This window comes from Mobula birostris, chromosome 25 (genome assembly GCF_030028105.1).
Source record: "Mobula birostris isolate sMobBir1 chromosome 25, sMobBir1.hap1, whole genome shotgun sequence".
In the NCBI taxonomy this organism is placed as follows: Eukaryota; Metazoa; Chordata; class Chondrichthyes; order Myliobatiformes; family Myliobatidae; genus Mobula; species Mobula birostris.
The window spans coordinates 15108448-15131671 of NC_092394.1; the positions used below are offsets into that span (position 1 = coordinate 15108448).

General features: G+C 37.5%; 1 protein-coding gene across 1 annotated transcript in view; it reads left to right on the forward strand.

Moving 5' to 3' along the window:
* LOC140187714 (spermatogenesis-associated protein 22) overlaps positions 1 to 17708 on the forward strand; it is a 50985-nt gene extending 33277 nt beyond the window's left edge. Inside the window, 2 exon segments of the mRNA XM_072243291.1 lie at positions 11828 to 11925; positions 17517 to 17708. Of these exon segments, the coding sequence (XP_072099392.1) occupies positions 11828 to 11925; positions 17517 to 17708 (290 nt within the window).
* The last annotated feature ends 5516 nt before the right edge of the window (positions 17709 to 23224 follow it).

Here is a 23224-nt window from a genome sequence, read left to right on the forward strand (position 1 = left end):
GCTGTGCCATAGTCTTTCCACTTCTTGATGATTAACTTAACTGTACTCCAAGGGATATTCAGTGACTTGGAAATTTTCTTGTATCCATCTCCTGACTTTGATGCTTTTCAATAACCTTTTTGCAGAGTTGTTTGTAATGTTATTTTGTCTTCATGGTGTAGTTTTTGCCAGGATACTGACTCATCAGCAGTTGGACCTTCCAGATACAGGTGCATTTTTACCACAATCAATTGAAACATCTTGACTGCACTCAGTGATCTCCACTTAACTAATTATGTGACTTCTAAATCATCTTCTTTACTAGTGATGATTTGGTGTGTCATATTAAAGGGGGTGAATAGTTAATGCAATCAATTATTTTGTGTTTTATATTTGTAATTCGCCTACCGGAGCAACAGGTCAACGGCAGATGCCATCTCTCTGGCCCTACATTCCTCCTTAGAACACCTGGAGGATAAAGACGCATATGTAAGGCTCCTTTTCATTGACTACAGCTCTGCCTTTAATACCATCATTCCAAATAAACTGATTCCTAAGCTCTGGAACCTGGATCTTCAACTTCCTCACAGACAGGACCCAGGCTGTAAAAATAGGGGACAAACTCTCCTCTACAATCACTCTGAGCACTGGTGCCCCACAAGGCTGTGCACTCAGCCCCCTGCTGTACTCACTGTACATCCATGATTGTGTAGCCAAGTTTCCATCAAACTCAATATATAAGTTTGCTGATGACACAACAATTGTAGTCCATATCTCGGGTAATGATGAGTTTGAGTACAGAGAGGAAATTAGAACCTGGTGGCATGGTGTGATGACAATAACCTATCCCTCAACGTCAGCAAGACGAAGGAATTGGTTGTTGACTTCAGAAGGAGTAGCGGACCGCACGACCCCATTTACATTGGTGGTGCGTAAATGGAACAGGTCAAAAGCTTTAAGTTCCTCGGGGTCAATATCACAAATGACCTGACTTGGTCCAACCAAGCAGAACCCACTGCCAAGAAGGCCCACCAGCGCCTTTACTTCCTGAGAAAGCTAAAGAAATTTGGCTTGTCCCTTAAAACCCTCACTAATTTTTATAGATGCACCGTAGAAACCATTCTTCTAGGGTGTATCACAACCTGGTATGGAAGTTGTCCTGTCCAAGACCGGAAGAAGCTGCAGAAGATCGTGAACACAGCCCAGCACATCACACAAACCAATCTTCCATCCTTGGACTCACTTTACACTGCACGCTGTCAGAGCAGTGCTGCCAGGATAATCAAGGACACGACCCACCCAGCCAACAGAGTTTTCGTCCCTCTTCCCTCCGGGAGAAGGCTCAGGAGCTTGAAGACTCGTATGGCCAGATTTAGGAACAGCTTCTTTCCAACTGTGATAAGATTGCTGAATGGATCCTGACCCAGATCTGGGCCGTACCCTCCAAATATCCAGACCTGCCTCTTGGTTTTTTTTGCACTACCTTACTTTCCCTTTTCTATTTTCTATTTATGATTTATAATTTAAATTTTTAATATTTACTATCGATTTGTACTCCAGGGAACGCGAAGCGCAGAATCAAATACAGTATCGCTGTGATGATTGTACGTTCTAGTATCAATTGTTTGGTGACAATAAAGTATTAAGTAAAGTAAAGCAATTTAGATCACTTTTTAGAGATGTGTTTTCACTTTGACATGAAAGTCTTTTTTTTGTTGATCAGTCAAAAAAAATCCAATTAAATCCACCTTGATTCAATGTAAAACAATAAAACATGAAAACTTGAAAGGAGGGTGACTACTGTTTATAGGCACTCTATAAGTTTCTGGCAAAGTCTGTTTTATGTTGGCTTTCTGCTGACTGCAAGCTATGGTATTATCCATTTAGAAAGTAAGTGTACGTGGATGGTTGGCAGTTTGAATACACAGACAAGGAACTTGGATAGATGATTAACATGGAAAACCCTGTGATGATGGGGAGGGAATAACGATAAAGGACCTGTTCTCCTCCCCTCCCAGACTAATTGCAAGAAATATATTTCATGTTTAAAAACACATTTGGAACCTCTGAAACCTTTGGTAGTGTATAACAATGGAAACAAGCTTTCAATCTGGATAATGTTCATCACAGCCTTTTTTTTTGCAATAAATGAAAAACATGTACTGCTGCCTGTTATTGAATGGAACAAAAGGATTTTCAATCCTTCTGAAATATTGATTTTTAGATTTGTGCTATTTTTTTCACCTGGCCTTTCTGGTTGAAATTTATTTTTGTGATTTTTAAGCTGTAGATAGAAATCTCAGCACTGTTAATAGCCTCATCATGGTTCATCATGAAAATTAAATTGTGGCAGCTTTGATAGCAGTAGCTATTATAATGTTGTTTCGTGTTATTTATGTTTACCATTGATTAAGTTGAAGTCAGCTTTCATAGTGTGATGTTTAATGCTAATGTCAGATGAAGAAACAAGGCTGTATTTTCACATTTGGTAAGCTTGTGGCTCTTACCTGAAAGCGTGTGAATGGATAGCAACGGAGGAAATTAATATCATTGACATTATGCCACAATTCTTTGATTTGTTGATATTCAATGCAGTTTGATATCTAAATTAGGCTATTTTCAGGCTGGCACTGAGTATGGAATTGCACTATAATGCAAATTGTTATCTTGAAAGTGGATGGAAAAATACTGGTAAGTTAAAACATTTCCACAGAGATTTGTAGCTAGTAAAATTAAGTCAAAATTATTGCTTCTCTAAATTTTTTATTTATTTAGAGTAGAATTTATTTATTTAATTAATAGGGTGTGGAATAGGGCCTTCAGGCCTTTTGAGCCACAGTGCCCAGCAGCCCCCGACAGCCTCAATTTAACACTAATCTAATCATGGGACAATTTACAATGACTGATTAACCTACTTGTAGGGCTTTGGTCTATGCGAGGAAGCCAGAAGTTCATGAGAAAATCCACACATTCCAAGGGGAGGACATGCAGAGACTCCTCACAGAGGACTCCAGGATTGAACTCCAAACTCTGGTACCCTGAACTGTATTAGCTTAGAGCTGCCAACCACTGCACTACCACGGTGCTTTAAAGTTTCAGATGGTTTGGCAAGAATTGATGTTCATCAGGGTATAATGGGCCAGTCTCTAATTTTTCCACTTAATTTTGAAATCAGCACTTATATAAGTGTTCATGTAAAGCTGTAATAAAATAATTATAGGTTATAAATGGTGAACTATTCTCTTCAAATTGAAAAATAACCTGAGTAAATCAGATTTGTTACCAACAGTAGATGGCGCAATTATCTAGACTAAAGTCTGGAATGCAGAAACTCCCTGATAATAAAAGATTTCAGGACCTAATAGATTCCTATGAGAAGGGCAAGCAGCTGTGTTGTTTAGAAACATCAATATTCAAAAATTCGAAATCAACTGTGATTCACAGGTTCAGATTAATAACTGTAATGCTCATTGAGTACCAGCATCATTTTGTAGTTAAGAATATTAGGTAGTTTTTGGATCCATATTCCAAATGAAAAACTGCTCCCAACTACATGTGGGAAGAAAATTTATTGCCAATTGCTAATTGATTTTGAAAGGTGGTGTTGAGATTTTTTTTGTGTCTCTATATTCTTTCTGGTGAAGTGCTTTTAGGCAGGGAGGTCCAGGGTTTAGACTTGGTTCAAAGGAAGGTATGCTTATACATGGCAGGATGTTCTGTGATTTGGAGGGGAACCCCAGTCTGTGGTGTTCCCATATCTATTCCACCTTGGTAGCAGTTGTGGATATTTGAGGTAGTCTTCTAGAAGCCTTGGCAATTAACTGCAGCACATTTTGATAAAGGGTTAGTCACAACTTCTATGCCCCAGTGATGTAGGGAGTGAATATTTAGGGAAATAGATGGGGTTTTATCAAATGCTGTCCTTTGTTCTGCATGAAGTTGAGCTACTTGAAGGCACACAGCCAAACATTCATTGGAGGCCAAGGACAATGATTCTTGTTTCATCTTTAGAATTTAGCTCTTTCATCCATTTTTGTTCAATTGTTCTAATGAGATTAAGAGGCAAGTGGCCCTGAAAATCCAACATTTAACATTTGTATGCAGGATATTGTTGAATAAGTGCCATTTTATGGCTCTGTTATTGACACTTCACAGTTTATCACTTTGATGATTGAGAATACAGGAAATAAATTAATAATAAATAAAAGTGAATTGGAATTGGCCTACTTTTACAAGGGCAGGACTTGCATAATTTTGCATTTTATTAGCTGTTGTAAATGCACTTTAAATTTTTGGCTAAATATATAGTTGGTTATGGATTGCAAGTCTTAATATCTGGAGTTAGAATGTTACCTGGCCCCAAAGCCTTTGTTGAATGCAGTGCCCACAAAACTTTATTAATATCATATGGAATGAATCAAAATGGCTGATATCTGATTCTCTGATGATGGTGGGGCCTCAGGGAAAAGACAAGGTGGATCATCTTCTTAGTACTTTTGGTTGTCTATGATTGCAAATTCTTCAGCCTTTTCTTTGTCACCCATGCTTCCAGGCTATCATTATTAATTGGGATATTCTTGAAGTTTCTTTTCTTGTATCCATCACCATTCTCAGCTGTGTGCTTCAGGTCTACAGAATTTTAACCTTGTTTGAAAATTGGGGGATGTTTTACATCTGACTATTACATGCCCCTTCTACTGCTTAGCAGACACGAAGTCTTGTTTTCTAGCTTGACCAAGTTGGCTCTTTAAAGGCATAAACTTTTATATACATCAAATCAGAATTAAACATCTGGGAGAACCAGAGATACGGCAGACTATGAAATAATTGATTGCAAGAGAATATATTTCTTCTGCTAATGATGAAAAAGTGGTTTATGGATGACTGTTCTGAATTTAAGCCATTTAACTATATAATACTATATAATACAATGGTCTAGAGGTGGGACTTATCTTCATACACAATGCTATCGTCACTCCTACCAACACCGTTTTGGACAGGTGCACTTAACAACCTCTTGGGAAGCATTGAATTATTGTAGAGCTGACTTTCATATCCATGGCATTTTTTTCAAAGGTGTACAGTATTCCTGACAAAAAAGTAGAGATAAGAAGCAGTGAGACCATAGAGAAAACTAAATATGATTTTCATTTTTGAGGAAGATCAGCGGAACAGTGAACAAAACCTCTGAAGGCAGTCAGAGGTCAGACAGCACTTATGGGGAGGAAAACAAACTGATGTGAAATATTTAGCAACAGACAAAAATACTGAAAGATTTCAAACACTAATTCTGTTTTTCTCTCCTCTGATGATACTATAGCCCTCATTTTTTTTGTTTCTGATTTCCAACATGTCCTCTCTTTGTTTTTCAATTAAAATATTTAAAGATAACTGTCAGATAACTCAAACGATTGCTTCATATATATATATATATACACACACACATACACACACACACACATATATATATATATATATATATATATATATATATATATATATATATATATGAGCTAGATCAAAGATTGTCAATGTTATTGAGATGGAAGACGATGGGATAGAGAGAATGTGGTTTTGGAAAATCAGCTTGGCATCAAATTTTAAACTGGAATAATAACTATGAGACCAAAAGTAGTACAGCAACTTGCACTTGCATCATATACTGAGGTGTTCTCTTCATTTACCTGATGAGGTAACCATAGTCTTTGGCCAGGGGCAGGTGTCATCAGATGGTGCGCAAACTTCATAGAGTGTTTCTGCCCTTAACCACTACACTCTCCAGCTGGCAGGTCAACAGTGGTGGCCAAGTCACTGCCCATCTGCTCCTAACTTTCAGCTTAACTCCATATCCAGCAAGATGCTTCCTTCCCCATCCTGCGAGCTGCTTGGTTCTTGTTCTTTTCATCAATGCCCAGCACAGATAGCAACTTCCATGCTGACCTTGCCGGGAACCCTCTACAACCGATCTCTACAGGGAATAGCCACATCTGCCATCCTTTATCCCTCCACTCCTGGACTAAAGACTGGTACTTCAGGGCCTTCTCTCATGAACCTTTTTCATTAGGTGAACTGTTTTTGAATTGTTTGTTCAGGATCTTTATTTTGCATCTCAGGTGGTGAATCTCCCTTTCTATCCTGTTTGGTTGCCATGATGGTTTAAAATTCCCTTTTTTTTCCACTGGGCCGAATTGTTCTTTAGCAAAGTTGTACACAATGGCTGTGAGGGAGTCAATTTCCCTGTAGATAGGTCCTGCCATTGTAGCTTCCAAGATACAATCCAGGTCATCATCGAACTGCTTCCAAGATACATTGTCTGATGATCTAGGCCATCCGATTCTCTCTCTTCTTGATGAATGGATTAGGGTGTCCGATGGGGCACTTACTCGGTCCCTTCTTTAGCACTGGGGTGGCTCAGGTGCAGAAAGATCTTCAGCTCTGTGGGATGCTTCCTGGCTGGATTTCTTCATTGTCTCACCTGATGTTGAGTCTGTGCATTACACTTGAGTCACCTTCGTTCCACAACTGGATCTGCTTTTGTGTATCTTGAGGCCTTTGATGTTTTTGCAGATTTTGCCGTAATGGCACTTTGCAATGAATGCCTCCCTGGTCAGTGCTGTTTGCTTGAGCCTTCCCATTATTGTATTTCCAGTCCTGGCTGTTACCTTTATGCCTGTCTTATAAACATGTGAGTAGATTCAGAATTCAAACCAGCTCTGTAAATGCTTACTTTCTTGAATATCCTACTTCTGATAATCTAATCTGGATTGAGACCAAAGATATGATGTAAAGGAGTAAAATGAATATGGAAAAAACAGTTTGTATATTTTTTCATTTAATAATGACACTACCCATATTTCATTAGAATTTAATTAGGTTCATTCTCATCAGAAACTTCAGTTTTGCATAATAAAGATAGATGAATGGAATTAAATAAAATGGTAATAGCATTATTAACCATGCTGATTTCAAAATGTTTAAAAAGGAGAAATTATATTTGCCAGAGAAATGCTAAATAAAAGTGCATGTTTACTGAGTGAATAAAAGTCTTGAGGCTGCTAATAATTTGACAAGTTTACAGATGGTTACAATTTTTATGAGCAAATACAAATCAGTGAATCAGATTTGATATGACTCTTTATAATACTATATTATCAATGGCAGAAGGTAGTGTTCCCTCTTCTTAGACAACCCTGGGGATTAAGGTTGATTTACTTCCACTCTGGGTTCAGGTGGCTAATGAGGTCATAGTTGGACCTGCAGTCTGCCACATGCGGAACAAGAGGAATTTGACAGGGTGGGTAAAATCTGTTTATACTGGGCTTCTGTGTATGCTCAAAGAATGGACTTAAGGATCACAATGCCATTACAAAAGTTTTTTCTCCATTTTGAATATTCAGGGTCTAGAAATTTCTATAAACTGATTCAACTGTTATTCTTTTTTTTAAAACCTTTAACATTTGTTAATCTCTTACCATGATAAAGCTCAAAATAGAGTGTGTGTTTTAAGAACAAAACCAGGCTGAGCAGCATCAGTGGGGAAAGGAGCAGCCATCATTTCAGGTCAAGGATCTTTCATCAGAACTTAAAGTATGAAAAATGTGCTTAAGTTGCAGAGAGAGTGAGGTTGGAGAGAATGGAAGGGATAACTATGTTGGGTTGTCAATAGAAGAAAATAATGAATCAAAATCAAACTGCCTCACCCATGGAAAGGAAAAAAACAGTTTTCTGAAAATTTGTTAAATTCAATATCAGGTGCTGATGGTGCAGTGTAAAATATAAAATTTTGTGGAGATGACCTCTCTCCAGTACTTTGAAGTACCTGCTGTAGGCTGTATATGGGGTCATGGATCACTGCTGGTCCTCATCAGGGGATCAGAGGTTGAGAGGGTCAGCAACTTGAAATTCTGAGCTGTTATCATTTCAGAGAATCTGTCTTGGGTCTAGAATGTAAGTGCCATTACATAGAGGGCATGGCAGTGCCTCTACTTTCTTAGATGTAGTAAATGGTGTCATATACCTGTATGTACTTTGATAATAAATTTACTTTGAAATTTGAGATTAGGTCTTTTATGGCCTCTTGGTCATCATGAATCAGATGGTGATATAAAATGAAGATGGGCTTTCTTTTCTCGGAAGGATGCTACATGCTTGCTCTCCATTAACAGATTCAAAGGCTTCCGAATCACCATGTATAGTGATTGATGCTGCTCCCTTCATTTCTTCTGGAGTTGTCGTGTAGTAAGCAGGAATTCACCATGATTCAGGGAATGGCTGTCTAGCTTCTGGGGAGGAGAGAATTGAGGAATGTCCTGCTAATGACTTTTCCTATGACAGACATCAGCCCTCAGGTGTTACTTCAAATGGATTTTCTCTTTTCTGAAGATGGTTGCAATTACAGCAAGAAGCTAAGTTTTCCATGTGCAACAATGGTTTACGGATGAGAACAGCGTAACCTAAGTTATACCTAAAGGATCACCTTGAATTATATCAGAGTTTTGTCTTATTATTTTTGTTTCAAATTTGCCTAGAATGTTCTAGCTTCTGAATAATATTACTCTTGAGAATAATTATAAAAAGTCCAAACTACTCCAACTGGATGTAGTCACTTTATTAGGTACCAGTGACAATGAAGTAGAATATTCTTAAAGAACAGTGAGTTAGTTTTCAAGCTGTCAAATCTCTTGGTGATTAAGGGACCTTTCTGTGTACAAATTGACTGCCACATTTGCAAGAATATTTAACAACATTTGCAACAAGTAGTAAGCAATTAGTTGGTTGTGAATTATTTAGGACCACCTGAGGATTTGAAAGGTGCTAATTAAATACAAATTTGCTGCTTCTATCTGTCCCTCCCTGTGTCTTGATTCTGGAAGAGCCTTGGAAAGGAACAGTTCCCTGCAGTGCTGTTTCTCATAATGAATGCTATGTAATCTTATTTCCTGTGTTAAGTAGTAGATCTGGTGGTGATTTTACTGGCAAGGATTTTACTTGATAGATTTTGCAAGGATTCTGGTGATAGTGAGGGCTTGCTGGTTCAGGACACATTGAGTGGATCGAGAGTGTCAGTGGCATGGGGATTGGAAGAGACTACTTGGGAGATTGTGAAGGCTACATGTGTTGGGTTAGCAGATCAGTGGGTGGGCACAGGTAGGTCAAGAATTATGACTTTCAGAAGGTGTTTGGGGTCACTCCAGAGGAGGAATTATGTAAAAATAATTAAATGGAACTTGCCATAGGTGATTTCCAGTGTTGGCGTAGACCCCTGACATTAAAGGGAGCGTGCCCAAGTTGATTTACAGTGATGACCTGGGAACTGCTCAGAAAGACCTTGTTAAAGTGATTTGGGTTACTTGAATTCACTGTGATGGTTTCATATGAGTGGATAGTGTAGGCAATTGTGATGCAATAAATATAACAGAAAGTATGTCCAGGTATGTGTTCCACGTTGTTTAATGCATTGCAAATGTCAGGAACTTCCAAGTGTTGGTATGTCAAATGCAAAGAAGACCCAAAATAGAAAATCATGGAACATGTACAATACACATATCATTAAATCAAAATAATATTTTAAATTGAAATTAGATGGCTTTATGAAAAAGCAAAGGGATGGTGCAATACAGTTTTTAAGCATATGTGTCCCTTGGGGCTGAAGTATCATCTAGGAAAGACTTCAGGTCAATCATTTAGTTTTGTGGTTAAGTATCTCACTAATAAGAGAGCTTATTTGGGTCAGTAGAACATCATTTTGGAGTTGTGTGATTTGTGGGAATATTTCTCATTATTAGTTTGGTGCAAAGATCTATGTCCAAAGAACCATTTGGGAGCAAACCACCTACTCAATCTGTCCAAGGGAGGAGATTTTCAAAGACAACCATAACACACTTCTCTCACTTTTGGTAGACAGCAATCCAGCTGCATGCCTTTGCCTAGACCACTCTGCTTGTGAATGTGAAAATCACCCTGAAATACTTTGAGCACTTGGTTCCTCCAGCTGACATTGGCTGTTACTGTTGTGTATTGCACTTTGCAATACATTACTGAATTTGTTCATCGCAGAGGCTTATTTCTTTGAAAGCAAGGAGTTTGTCTTTCTCTGTGAGTGCGGCATGAACACATGAGTTTGCCAAGGTTGATGTATCTCCAAACTGTCAGGAATTGAAAGACAGCATATATTTGGTGCTAAGAATTCCAAATATGAACCTGGAGTACTTTATCAACTGAAGGATAACTTGTGGATGAGAAATATAAGAGGGGCAAGGAGTGATACGACCCTCTGCCACCCCCAATACTGTGGCTGCAGTATGTACCATCTAGAAAATGCACTGCAATTACTTAATTAGACTTCTCTTACAACATCTCCCAAATTTGCATTCACTTATCAAAAAGGACTGGGCAGCAGGTGCATGCGTTTGCAACAATCTTTGTGTTACTTTCCAAATCATGTGCCATACTGATATGGAAATACATCTCTGTTCCTTCGCTGTCACTTGTTTTAAATACTAAAACTCCATACTCAATAGCAACAATGGGAATACCTCCACCAGTTGGAATGCATCACTTCAAAAAGGTGGCTCTCCACCACTAGTTTGAAGGAAATGAGAAATAGGCAATAATAACAGGAATTCTGCAGATGCTGGAAATTCAGGCAACACACATAAAAGTTGCTGGTGAACGCAGCAGGCCAGGCAACATCTCTAGGAAGAGGTGCAGTCGACGTTTCAGGCCGAGACCCTTCGTCAGGACTAACTGAAGGAAGAGTGAGTAAGGGATTTGAAAGTTGGAGGGGGAGATCCAAAATGATAGGAGAAGACAGGAGGGGGAGGGATGGAGCCAAGAGCTGGACAGATGATAGGCAAAAGGGATACGAGAGGATCATGGGACAGGAGGTCCGGGAAGAAAGACAAGTGGGGGGGGAACCCAGAGGATGGGCAAGGGGTATACTCAGAGGGACAGAGGGAGAAAAAGGAGAATGAGAGAAAGAATGTGTGTATAAAAATAAGTAACAGATGGGATATGAGGGGGAGGTGAGGCATCAGCGGAAGTTAGAGAAGTCGATGTTCATGCCATCAGGTTGGAGGCTACCCAGACGGAATATAAGGTGTTGTTCCTCCAACCTGAGTGTGGCTTCATCTTTACAGTAGAGGAGGCTGTGGATAGACATGTCAGAATGGGAATGGGATGTGGAATTAAAATGTGTGGGAAAGATCCTGCTTTCTCTGGCGGACAGAGCGTAGATGTTCAGCAAAGCGGTCTCCCAGTCTGCGTCGGGTCTCGCCAATATATAAAAGGCCACATCGGGAGCACCGGACGCAGTATATCACCCCAGTCGACTCACAGGTGAAGTGTTGCCTCACCTGGAAGGACTGTTTGGGGCAATAATTGCTGCTTTGTTAGCGACACAGACATCCTGGTGAATAAAATTCTTGTGTGCGCTCTAGAGGCTGTGACAAAATTCACTCCATTATGTGAGAGCTGTCAGTTTCTCACTACAAAATCTGCCTCAGAAATGCTGAGTCTTATGGCCAAATAATTTACCTTTGATTTCCAATGCTGAACAATCTGTTCTTCCTATTGAGCTCCTGTTTACCTGTTTTATGCACTTCATTAATTCAAACAACTATAAATGGAATCAATATTTTCTACCCTGTCTTGTTTCTTGGGGTATACGTACATCTCATTTTAACTTGTATGTTTATTACAAATGAAGATTTTAAATACATGTTGTTAGATATGGCTTCCTTGGAAGAAGCAATATCAATCATTAATGAATAAATTCATAATAAGTAACTAGTTTTTAGCATAGTAAGTGTCTATTCATTTACATCTGAATAATCATTTCTGTTTATAGCCACTTTAGATTCTGCAGTCATAGCTGGAGAATACAGTGCTAAAAATTTCCTTCTGAGAGATAGAAAAGATTCAGTTCCATGTGTGTTCTATGAAACAGTAAGTATAGCACCTTATAATTTTAAATTAAAAGTGAAATGTCTTCATGATCATAAATCACTTCTGGTACATTAGTATCCAAGTGCTCCCAAATGTTTTCCATATCTGTATAGCTCAAATGGTCTTAACCACAAAAAAGTAAAATAGTGGAACCACTGAATGTTTATGAAGTAAATCAGTTAAAGTAACTGAGGAACAGGAAGGACACGTAGATTAGTAGTTTGAGTCCTTTTTCAAAGTAGTGACATAGGGAGGGACATGTGAAATAAGACAAATTAAATTGTATCCAAGGAAGAAAAAAAGCAAAGTGGTGATGTCAAAATAAAATTAAAATACAGGTAAAATAAGAGCAATGGGTATATTAGAAAAAAAAGTGGGATCGGTAGAAACGTAGGGAGAAAAACTAAGATGTTGCCTATAGAGCGGGAATTCCCAACCTTTTTTATGCCGTGGGCCCCTACCATTAACTGTGGGATCTGTGGACCCCAGGTTGGGAACCCCTGCTATAGAGTGTTCACAATGAGAAAAAAATGTATCTGTGGCCTCAGTTTACAAATGTCCTAGGGTGCTCCAAACAAGCGCTAGTAGACAAACAGTGAATGTTAGCCATTTAGGGAGAATATTGGTAATTCAGTAGTTTAGAACTAAGTAGAAAAAGCTACTTCTAGTACAGATACCAAGAAGTTATCCTCCTCACAACTAGTGGTAAATATTGAGGTGTGGTAATAGAGGGAAAGTCATAGTCATACCACATGGCAACAGGCCCTTTGGTCCATCTGGACTATGCTGACCAAGATGCCCATCCAAGCCAGTCCCATTTGCCAGCATTTGGCTACTACCTTGTAAACCTTTCCAATCCATGCACTAGAATGAGAATCTGCTTTATTATTACAGAGGTATATCATGAAGTTTGTTGTTTTACCGCAGCAGTACTGTACAATATACAGAAAATACTATAAGTTACAATAAGAATGTATAAAAATAATTAAACTTTATTCTGGATCAATCAAGTAATCACCTTCATCCATAATTTTGTTGTGATTTTAAGTAAAGGGAGTGGTGCGTGTTGAATGTGTAATTGCAATTTTTCACCTAGGCCACATGGTGGAGCATTCTACTGATGGAAAACTCGGAGTAATTATGCTTTCCATCCAAATACATCATAGAGCTACAGAGTCATAAAACACAGCAGCACAGAAACAGGCATTTTGGCCCATCTAAACTCTGCTAAACCATTAATCTGCCTTGTTCCATTGACCCGCAGCCAGACTATAGCCCTCCATACTTTTCTCATCTATGTACCTATTCAAATTCCTCTTAAGTGTTAAAATCAAAATCGCAAACACCACTTGCACAGGCAGCTCGTTCCACACTTTCACCACCCTGTGAGTGAAGAAATTCCCCCTCATGTTCCCCTCAAACATTTCACCTTTCACCCTTAACCCATGACTCTAGTTGTAGCTTCACCCAACTTAAGTGGAAAAAGCCTACTTTCATTTACCCTATCTATACCCTCATAATTTTTGAATTACTCTATCAAATCTCCCCCCAATCTTTTATGTTATAGGAAATGTGCTAACCTGTTCAACCATTCCCTATAACTCAGGTCCTCATACCCCGGCAACATCCTTGTAGATTTTCTCTGCATTCTTTGAATCTCTCCTGTAGGTAGGTCACCAAGGCTGCACGCAATTCTGCAAATTAGGCCTCAACTATACAATTTCAACATAACATTCTGACCCTTGTACTCAATACTCTTATGAAGGCCAGTGTGCCAAAAGCTTTCTTTACAACCCTATCTACTGTAATGCCACTTTTAAGTAATTATGGATCTGCATTCCCAGAACCCTCTGTTCTGCTGCATCCATCCCTCAGTACCATATCTCTCACCATGTAAAACCTACCCTGGTTGGTCCTCCCAATGTGCAATACTTCACACTCGTCTGCATTAAATTCCATCTGCCATTTCTCAGCCCATTTTTCCTGCTGGTCCAGATCGTGGTTGAAGCTTTCAGTCTTCCTCGCTATCTTCTACTTCAATCTGCAAACTTGTTGATCCAGTTTACCACATTATCATCAAGATCCTTGATATAGATAATAAACAACAACGGATCCAGCACCGATCCCTGCTGCACACCATTAGTCACAGGCCACCAGTCAGAGATGGCAGCCATCTACAATCACTCTCTAGCTTCTTCTGCAAAGCCAATGTCTAATACAATTTACTACCTCATCTTTAATACCAGGCTAATGAACCTTCTTGACCAGCCTCTCGTGGGGGACTTAGCCAAAGGCCTTGCTAAAGTACATGTAGATAATATCCATTGCCTTGCCTTCATCAATTTTCCTGGTGATGTCCTTGAAAAACTCTATAAAATTATGGATGAAAGTGATTATTTCATTGATCCAAAATAAATAAAATTTATTTATTTTATATATTCTTATTGTAACGTAGTATTTTTGTGTTTTATGCTGTACTGCTGCAAAAATCCTTTATTTTTAAATGTTAGATATTTCTTACTGCCTGTAATTTTGTTTGATTTACCATATTATTTTGATGATCAGGTTTGTTTTCATTGATGTAGGGAATAGTGATAATGGGCTGTAATTTTTTTTTCTTAACCATTTCCAACATCAGACCCATGAAGTTCCAGTCAGCAATTTTTCCAACTTAATACAGCAGTTCAAGGCTATGTAGAGTTTATATAATTTCAATACATTCTGATCACTTCACTGGTACTGGGAACTAACATATTCATCCATTCATTGTGAAAATGAAATGGCCATTTGATTGGGCATTTTTTGCTTTAGCATCCTTTGTCCTTGAGAGATTTGATTTATCAAGAGATATAATTAAATACTAACTTTATAAAAACCAATAAAAGTAGAAACTGAAGAGTTAATTTTACTATTGTCTACATTTTCTCTGTAGACAAGTATCAGTATAACAAATGATGCCAAGCAAAATCCATGCAGTATTATTAACTTACAAATTATATAAATAATAAGGTAAAATTCTCTCCCTGATAATTGAGAGCATATACTCAATAATGTTCTTTGTCTAAATGAAAGAGTGTTTATGTTTTACATAAATGCAATTCTTCTACCAAACTGATTGCAGGTTATTGTAATCTGGTTATGCAGACCTGATACAGGTTTTTGAAAACCATTTTTAAATTTCGTTCTAGTTTACATAAGAGATGTGAAGAGATATTTTCTAATCAAAAAGCATCTGTTGGGTAAAAGTTGTCAAAGCTTATTTGTGTTTTGTGTTGAAGGAAAAGAGAAAATAACGTTAAAAATAATTCAAAAAGTAACTGACTTGGCATTAATAGTTGCTGAACACATAAAAAAACCATAAAGAATAATGACTTGTACTATACCCAATGCCATTATTCTTTACAGAATTTTAGTAGAGGCATTAACCCAGCGCCTTCATTAAAATACTATAAACAAAAATGTTATTAGAACATGTAAAGGGATTTTCAAGTAATATCTTTGACATTTACTAATAGTCTTGTTCATATATTATTAAAAATCTTACAGTGATGCATTTTTTTCCATTAATCTTACTTTCATTTATCACTAATTTAGATTCTGTTTTCTGTCGGCATTTACCATGGTAAATTAAGATGTTACCATTTCTCATTTCAATTTGTTGTGTCATCAATCACAGTGCAGTTGTGAGCTCTGAACATTCAGTGATTCTGTTCAAGGAATTTCTGAAAGTCTCACTCCTGACACAGTTGAAATCTTAAATTTATATAATCTTATTATCAGTTGACTCACCATCATTAATAGAAAAATTATACAATTTTTTCCCTTAACGAAAAAAGCATTTGTTCTTCTTCAGCTCACTTATCAATGATAAAGAATAGATAAAACAGGCAAAATTATAATGTTTCTTAGCATAATGATTTCTGATATTTCAATAAGCTTTAGCTTGTTTTATTTTGATTATAATCAATGAAAATGATTCCAGAAGAATACTTCTCACAACCATGGGACTAGATGCAATTTCGAAAAAAAAGTGTTGCCTGATAAGTTGTTTTTTCTAAAGTTTAGTGCAATTGTATTAATTGGCCTTGGTTCAATAGCACAATCAGGTCTGCCACCTGCAATCACTGCACTCCCAGCACACTTGCTCTGGGCACAAAGGACCAGTTTGCATGTTGGAGGCATTATGAAGTGACAAGTCCTTGAATGACTTCAAGTTCACAAGCTAACAGTGGAAACTCAGATCCTGAAATTCCTTTGATAGCTGTTATTACTGGCCTGCCTTGTCCCCAACTTTACCAGCTGTCAAAGTCAGCAGTGTGTATAAATATTTCTCGTAACAATTTAAAACATGTAAAAACTATCACAATGATATAAAAAAAGAAAATCAGTGAAAATAGCTAAAATGCTTTTAAATATCTAAAAATGAAACAAATACGTACTGCTATTACTCTATTGAAAATAATTGGATCCTGTGCCAGGTTTAATCTGGCACAGGATCCACCTGTTGATTCCCCAATAAATTGCACAGGAATGTAAACTTGACCTTTTTTTTCATGGTCGGGGTGGAGAGCATGCTAAACACATACATCAAAGCAATGTAGTTGGGGACCTCCGTAACCTCCTTGTTTCTCTGAGCACAGTCATCCTTAATGAAGATATTCAAATTCTACTTAACAGTTTCTTGGAGTTGATGATGCTTCCATTCAAATTCTGTAGGCTCTTAGGTAGCAGTTGAGACCAATGTAGTACCCACAGATAATGGCATAGGTTGGGAAGTAGTGGCAGATAGTTTGACTGGTGTTGTGAACCTCTTTCTATTTATGTTAGGCTTCTATGTGCCCTAATGAATGAATTGTGGCAACAATTTGTTTTTTTCTCCATTTTGAGCATATGAGAGTGAGTCGGGATGTTGTACCTTTTCAGATTGGCTTTCTGAATATCTTACTCCAACCCCTCCTGATCTCCTCCTTTGATTGAGCTTGGACTAGAGTGCCACTCTCAGGAATCTGGTGTCAGCCATGTAAACAGTATGGCCTGCTTATCCAAGGAGAAAACTGAGAGTATTTAGGACTTTGTTGCTGGGAACTTCGACCTGGAAGTGGACACTGACTTTGGTTTGCTTATTCTGTTAGTGGTCTTTAAGGATTTTGTCAAGAACTTTGGGATATCTCTCGTGCGTTCAGTTGCAGGAAGCTATGGGTCACAAGCATAGTGGATGTAGACCATGACTGTTGTGCTGGGTATGAAGTCTTGATCTTCAAGCACTCCTTTTCCGCAGATGACTAAAGCCTGTAGGTACACTAATGACTTCAAGATATTAGAGTGGTCCACTTAAATGTTATGGTATTTTATATTACTCTTAAAATCTGCATGATGGTTTTATCATTTTATAACTGGCTACTAACAACTTAATCAAAATTTTGTTTAACCTCAATTTGCTTTCTAATAAATTCGCACTTTAGAGTTATTTCTATTTTGACTTTTGGTTCTTTTGCTATTAACATTAATGCTAATAGTAATTCAGTGCCTTCCCATTGAATGCTAATATGATGGTTAATATTGTCAAGTCTTGTATTTACTATTTTAAATAGGACCGCATACTTCCAAGATTAATCAGAGGACAGATACACAGATGCATGGGCACCTATGACAAGAAAAGAAACCTTTTTAAATGTGTCTCTGTCAGGCCAACTACTGCTGTAGAACAGAAAACCTTCACTGAGTTTGTCAGTGTAGCAGATGCTGAGATGACACAGTTTGTTAAGGCCCTAAATGAAGTCTGAGTATGTTTCATAATACATTTCTCTAAGTTGGGAGACTTAAATGTTTGTAAAAGGAATATAGATTTCACACTGTTTAAAAATCTTAATTTTAAAATTGCAACTGTAGATTGAATAAATATGTTGTGAATAACCAGGCTCCATAGAGTGTTTAAACCTCTGTTTTGAAATTGAATTTATGTATACCGAACCATTTGTTTTTAGTGGATTTTAAGTGGTTGTTTGATTCCATTACAGGGCTCTTCAACAGAAATGTTGATTCAGTATGCTAGATGTGATGCCTCTTGTACACATCCAATCAGCCTTAATTTAGAGACCTGTTACTTAACAGAATACTATTTTTGTTTGCCTGTATATTTCCAAAGCATTTGCTGAAGTGGTATACTTAGAGTATAATTTCAAAGATTTTATTCCATTAATTGAAAGTTTAAAGAAGTTGTTCAGAGAATCTAATAAATTTCAAGTTTTATTATCTAAATTTTGGGATCTTTTTCTGCTACATATATATGTATATGTAATACTCATACTTATAATATGTGCTGTCTCATGTCACAACTTGTGTTATTGACGTTGCCAGATACTGTAAATAGGCTTCTTATCTTAAGTCTATGATTATCACATAAGGGAATTTATCCTATGATATTATTATGTTTGGACTATTGAGCAATAATTATTGTTCAGGCACAATTTTCTATTTTATATATGTGTCCCGTAAAAACATGTTCAAACAAAAACACCAAAACAAATTAAGCATTTTCAGATGTTCTACACATTTTAGATCATTTTCATTGAAACCTACTTTTCTGCTAAACTTATGAGCCTTTGTTGTTACTAAACAAATGTCTTCTGAGCTACAAAGTGAAAATAGAAAAAAGTAAATTCAGTATTAATAGTTCAACTTACCTGTTTTTAAACTTCAGATCAAGATCAACTAAAATTTTAAACTAACTGATTTGTCTTGGGTTAAATGGCAGTTACTTCCTTTGATTTCCCAATATAAAGACTTAAGTAATTCTACTGGGATGACAAGAGAGTCTCAAGTAGGAAGGGGAATCTAGAATTTATTTAATCAGTGTTGTATTGATAATCCAAATGATGGTGTGGTAACATGTCCTTTGAGATCCATTGGTCAAGGGAAAGTGAATTGTCAGGACAGAGCTAGGATTGCTGACATGTTGAACAAACTGTTTTGGTTGAAAGAAAAGCTGTAGCAATAATTATCTTTTGCATCATTCAAAATGACACTGTTAAAATAGATTAGACCTGAAGTATTGTAATTCTTCTGCATTATCAAAAGAAGAATGACCTGAGATTAGGTTATAATTCGTGAATGGTAATTGGGGGAAATCATGCAGGAGATGATCACAATTCACAAGGTTTTTGAGTAGGATAGTTTTGAAAAATCTTTGATGCTTCCTGATAATAGCACTTTTCAGTATTTTCTTCCTAAGGATGAAGTTCTGCTTTTTCCATAATAAACACAATCTCCCAATTTATACCATAATATCTAAACCTACTAAATACCCTTAATCTTGATCAATAACTAATTTGGAGAAAAATGATCTCTCATATGCATATCCTCTATATATCCCCATTAAGGTAGCTAACCACCAAATGCATTTCTACCATTAATTTCTACTATTCAGCTTTAAATATGCTTTAATGTAAAATTTAGATTGATGGTAGTCAGAACATAAGTGTTTTCAAAAAAATTACTGTAACCATGTGTTAAACCATGGTTGGTATTTTTTGTGTCTCTTGGATCATTGAATTGTTCTGCAATATAAATGGGACAGTTCTATTAAAGATGACACACTATGTTCAGATGTTAAATGCATATTATAACAGTTTAAATGAAACACATTTCTGGAAATGAGATGTGATTATGTACGTATGATTCAAATAATACAGACTCTGTAACATGATTTTATGTCATGCTTTCTCCATAATTGTACAACTTGCAGCATCTCTAGACTAGTGTTTCATGTTCAGCAATTCATTTCTCCAGAGAGGTATTATCAGTAATTTCTTTCACATAATTTTATGGTAAATCAGTCATGCTTATGATGTGTTTCATTTACTTTAAGAGGATTTGCTTAAAAGGCTCACTTTTTAGTGAAATTTCATTACTATCGCTCAGATTTATTGATATTTTGGGGTCATTTCATCTCATTTGATAATCTGTCAATACATTGCCCTTCTGTGAATGAACCTGCCTAAAACAGTTTAAAACTCAACAAGTAAATTAATTTAATCTGACAGTAGTTTAAGCCTCAAACCTAGTTGTAATAATAGACATTGGACACGGACGGATTACTGAAAATAGATAACTTGTGTTTTGATTGACATAATTATCTTTTGTTTGTGGCATCTTTTGAATTATGATATTGGTGCATTTAATTTATTTTTTCTCACGGTCACCCTGTACCCCCTAGTGTAATAGAGATTTTAGTTATTGGGATACAGCGCAGAATAACCCCCTCTAGCCCTTCGAGCGGCGCCTCCCAGCAATTCCCCAATTTATAGGCATCCGCTAGTCTCATGAGATCATGGATTTGTGCCTTGGAAAGTTTCCAGGGCGCAGGCCTGGGCAAGGTTGTATGGTAGACCAGCAGTTGCCCATGCTGCAAGTCTCCCCTCTCCATGCCATTGATGTTGTCTAAGGGAAGGGCATTAGGACCCATACAGCTTGGCACCGGTGTCGTTGCAGAGCAATGTGTGGTTAAGTGCCTTGCTCAAGGACGCACACACTGCCTCAGCTAAGGCTCGAACTAGCGACCTTCAAGTCACTAGACAAACGCCTTAACCACTTTACCCCCGATTTAACCCTACCTTAATCATGGGACAGTTTACAATGACCAATTAACCTATGCCTTTGGACTGTAGGAGGAAGCTGGAGCACCTGGAAGAAACCCATGTGTTCATGAGGAGAACATACAAACTCCTAACAGGCAGCGGCTGGAATTGAACCCAGGTCACTGGTACTGTAAAACGTTGCGCTAACCACGACACTGCAGTGCATTTATTATTATTATTAGTAAATAACTAACTGCACATTGGAAGAATGAGAAATGTATTAATTAACAGTTATGTTTCAGCCACAGCCTAAAGAAACTTAAATTCATAGTATAAGTAGAAAGTTGGTCCATTTAGTTATTTCCTTAATTATACTGGTACCCAAGAAGCCTTAATGACTGTCATCCAGTAACACTTACATCCACTGTAATGAAGTTCTGTGAGAGGTTGGTGATGAAACATATCAATTACTGCCTGAGGAGTGACTTGGATCTGTTCCAATTTGCCTAATGTCACAACAGGTCAACAGTAGATGCCATTTCATTGACCCTTTACTCAACCCTGGAAAATCTGGACAGTGAAGATGCATGCATCAGAATGCTCTTCATTGACTACAGTTCTGTGACCCCTCAGAACTAATTAATCAATAAGCTCCAAGACCTAGGCCTCAATATTTCCTTGTAAAACCTCATCCTTGATTTCTTCACTTACAGATCTCAGTCAGTTCGATTGACAACAACCTCTCCTCCACAGTGTTCATCAGTACAGGTGCACCATGTGCACTTACCCCTCTGTGCTTGCTTTATACTTATGACGGTGAGGCCCCACTCCAATGCCATATTTAAGTTTGTTGATGACACCACTGTTGTAGGCTGAATCAAAAGTGGTGTTGAATCAGCATATAGGAGGGAGATTGAAAATCTGGCTGAGTAGTGTCACAGTAACAACCATTCACTCATTGTCAGAAAGACCACAGAGTTGATTATTGACTACTGGAGGTCCATGAGCCAATCTTCATTGGGGAATCAGAGATGGAGAGAGTCAGCAACTTCAAATTCGTCAATGTTATAATTTCACAGAATCTGTCCTGACCCTAGCATGTAACTGGCAATACAAAGAAAACATAGCCGTGCCTTTACTTTCTAAGAAGTTGCAAAAATTCAGCATGTTATCTAAAACCTTGACAGACTTCTATAGATGTGTAGTGAAGAGTACACTGATTGACCTGGTATGGAAACACCAATGCCCTTTTATGGAAAAGTCTACTAAAAGTAGTGGATACAGCCCAGTCTGTCATAGGTAAAGCCCTCCCCACTACTGAGCACATCTACAAGGAGCAGTGTCACAAGAAAGCAGCATCCATCATCAAAGACCCCTACTATCCAAGCAACGCTCACTTCTCGCTGCTGCGATCAGGAAGAAGATACAGAAATCTCAGGACCCATACCATGAGATTCATGAACAGTTATTACTCCTCATCCAATAGGCTCTTGAACCAGAGGAGAAAGCTCCACTCAACTTCCCTCACTCCAACACTGAACTACACCCATAACCTATGAACTCACTTTCAAGGACTCTTCACATCATGTTTTCAATATTTATTGCCTATTTATTTATTATCATTATTTTGGATGTTTGTCCATGTTGTGTGTGTTTTTTCATTATTTCTCTGGTGTTTCTTTGTACTTATCATGAATATCCATAAGGAAATGAATCTCAGGGTTGTATATAGTGACATATATGTCCTTTGATAATAAAGTTACTTTGAAATAGGAACTTTGCTGGAGCAGTCTGCGACTAATTCCGTTGGCCAACTCTTCCTTTTCATGCAAATTTTCCTCTTCATCAGCGCTTATCTATTCCAAAAAGCATCAACGATCTCTGCCTTTTTTGTAATAAATAGTCCAAGCTGCAACAATCCTTTGAGTAATATCACTGGGACACAAAATGTGTCTTCACGCAAGTATGCTAACTATCTTCAATTAGTGGCTTCATGTAACTGAAATTCAGGACAAGAAGACAATGTGTAACCAATCAGCCATTTTCACTTCAAGTTTCCCAAAGTTTGACTTTCTCACTTTGTATTAATTTTAAGTAAACAATTTCCCACAAGTTTGTTATCCCCACTCACTATCATATGTCTTCACAATTTAAAAATATAGATTTAATTGCCTCTTAAATTATCCTGTCACAATAGGAACAGTTCATGAATTACACATTTCTTCACATGGTTATGTTTCCCTATCTCTGACATCATCTTGTAAACATACTGTATGTAATATCAATGCCTCTAATATTCTTTCCTTCACTATTTGCCACATTATTTTTGAGCCAGAAGTAAATTGAGATGTTGTTCCCTTTGGTAAAATTCAGGTAATTATGTTCCCTGAAAGGAGAGTAGTTAATTTTCCACTGATATTTATTCATGGAATAACCTGAATGTACACCCATTTTACTTGTAAAGGATATTGGACTAGTAACAGAAATATAGAAAGTAGGAGTAGGTGTAGGCCATTTGGCTCTATGACATTTTGCTCTATACTCATACAAATTGGTCCCATTTATCTCTTGAAATCTATTTACCTCCTGCTCAAGTACATGGCTTTCGTACTTGTAGTTGATCATTAGAAGCTGGTGCCCCTGCCGCAACTAACTGATGCTTCATTAGACTTGATACTGCAGCTCGTTTGTAGGTATTTCAGAAGAGTCAACAAATAGTATAA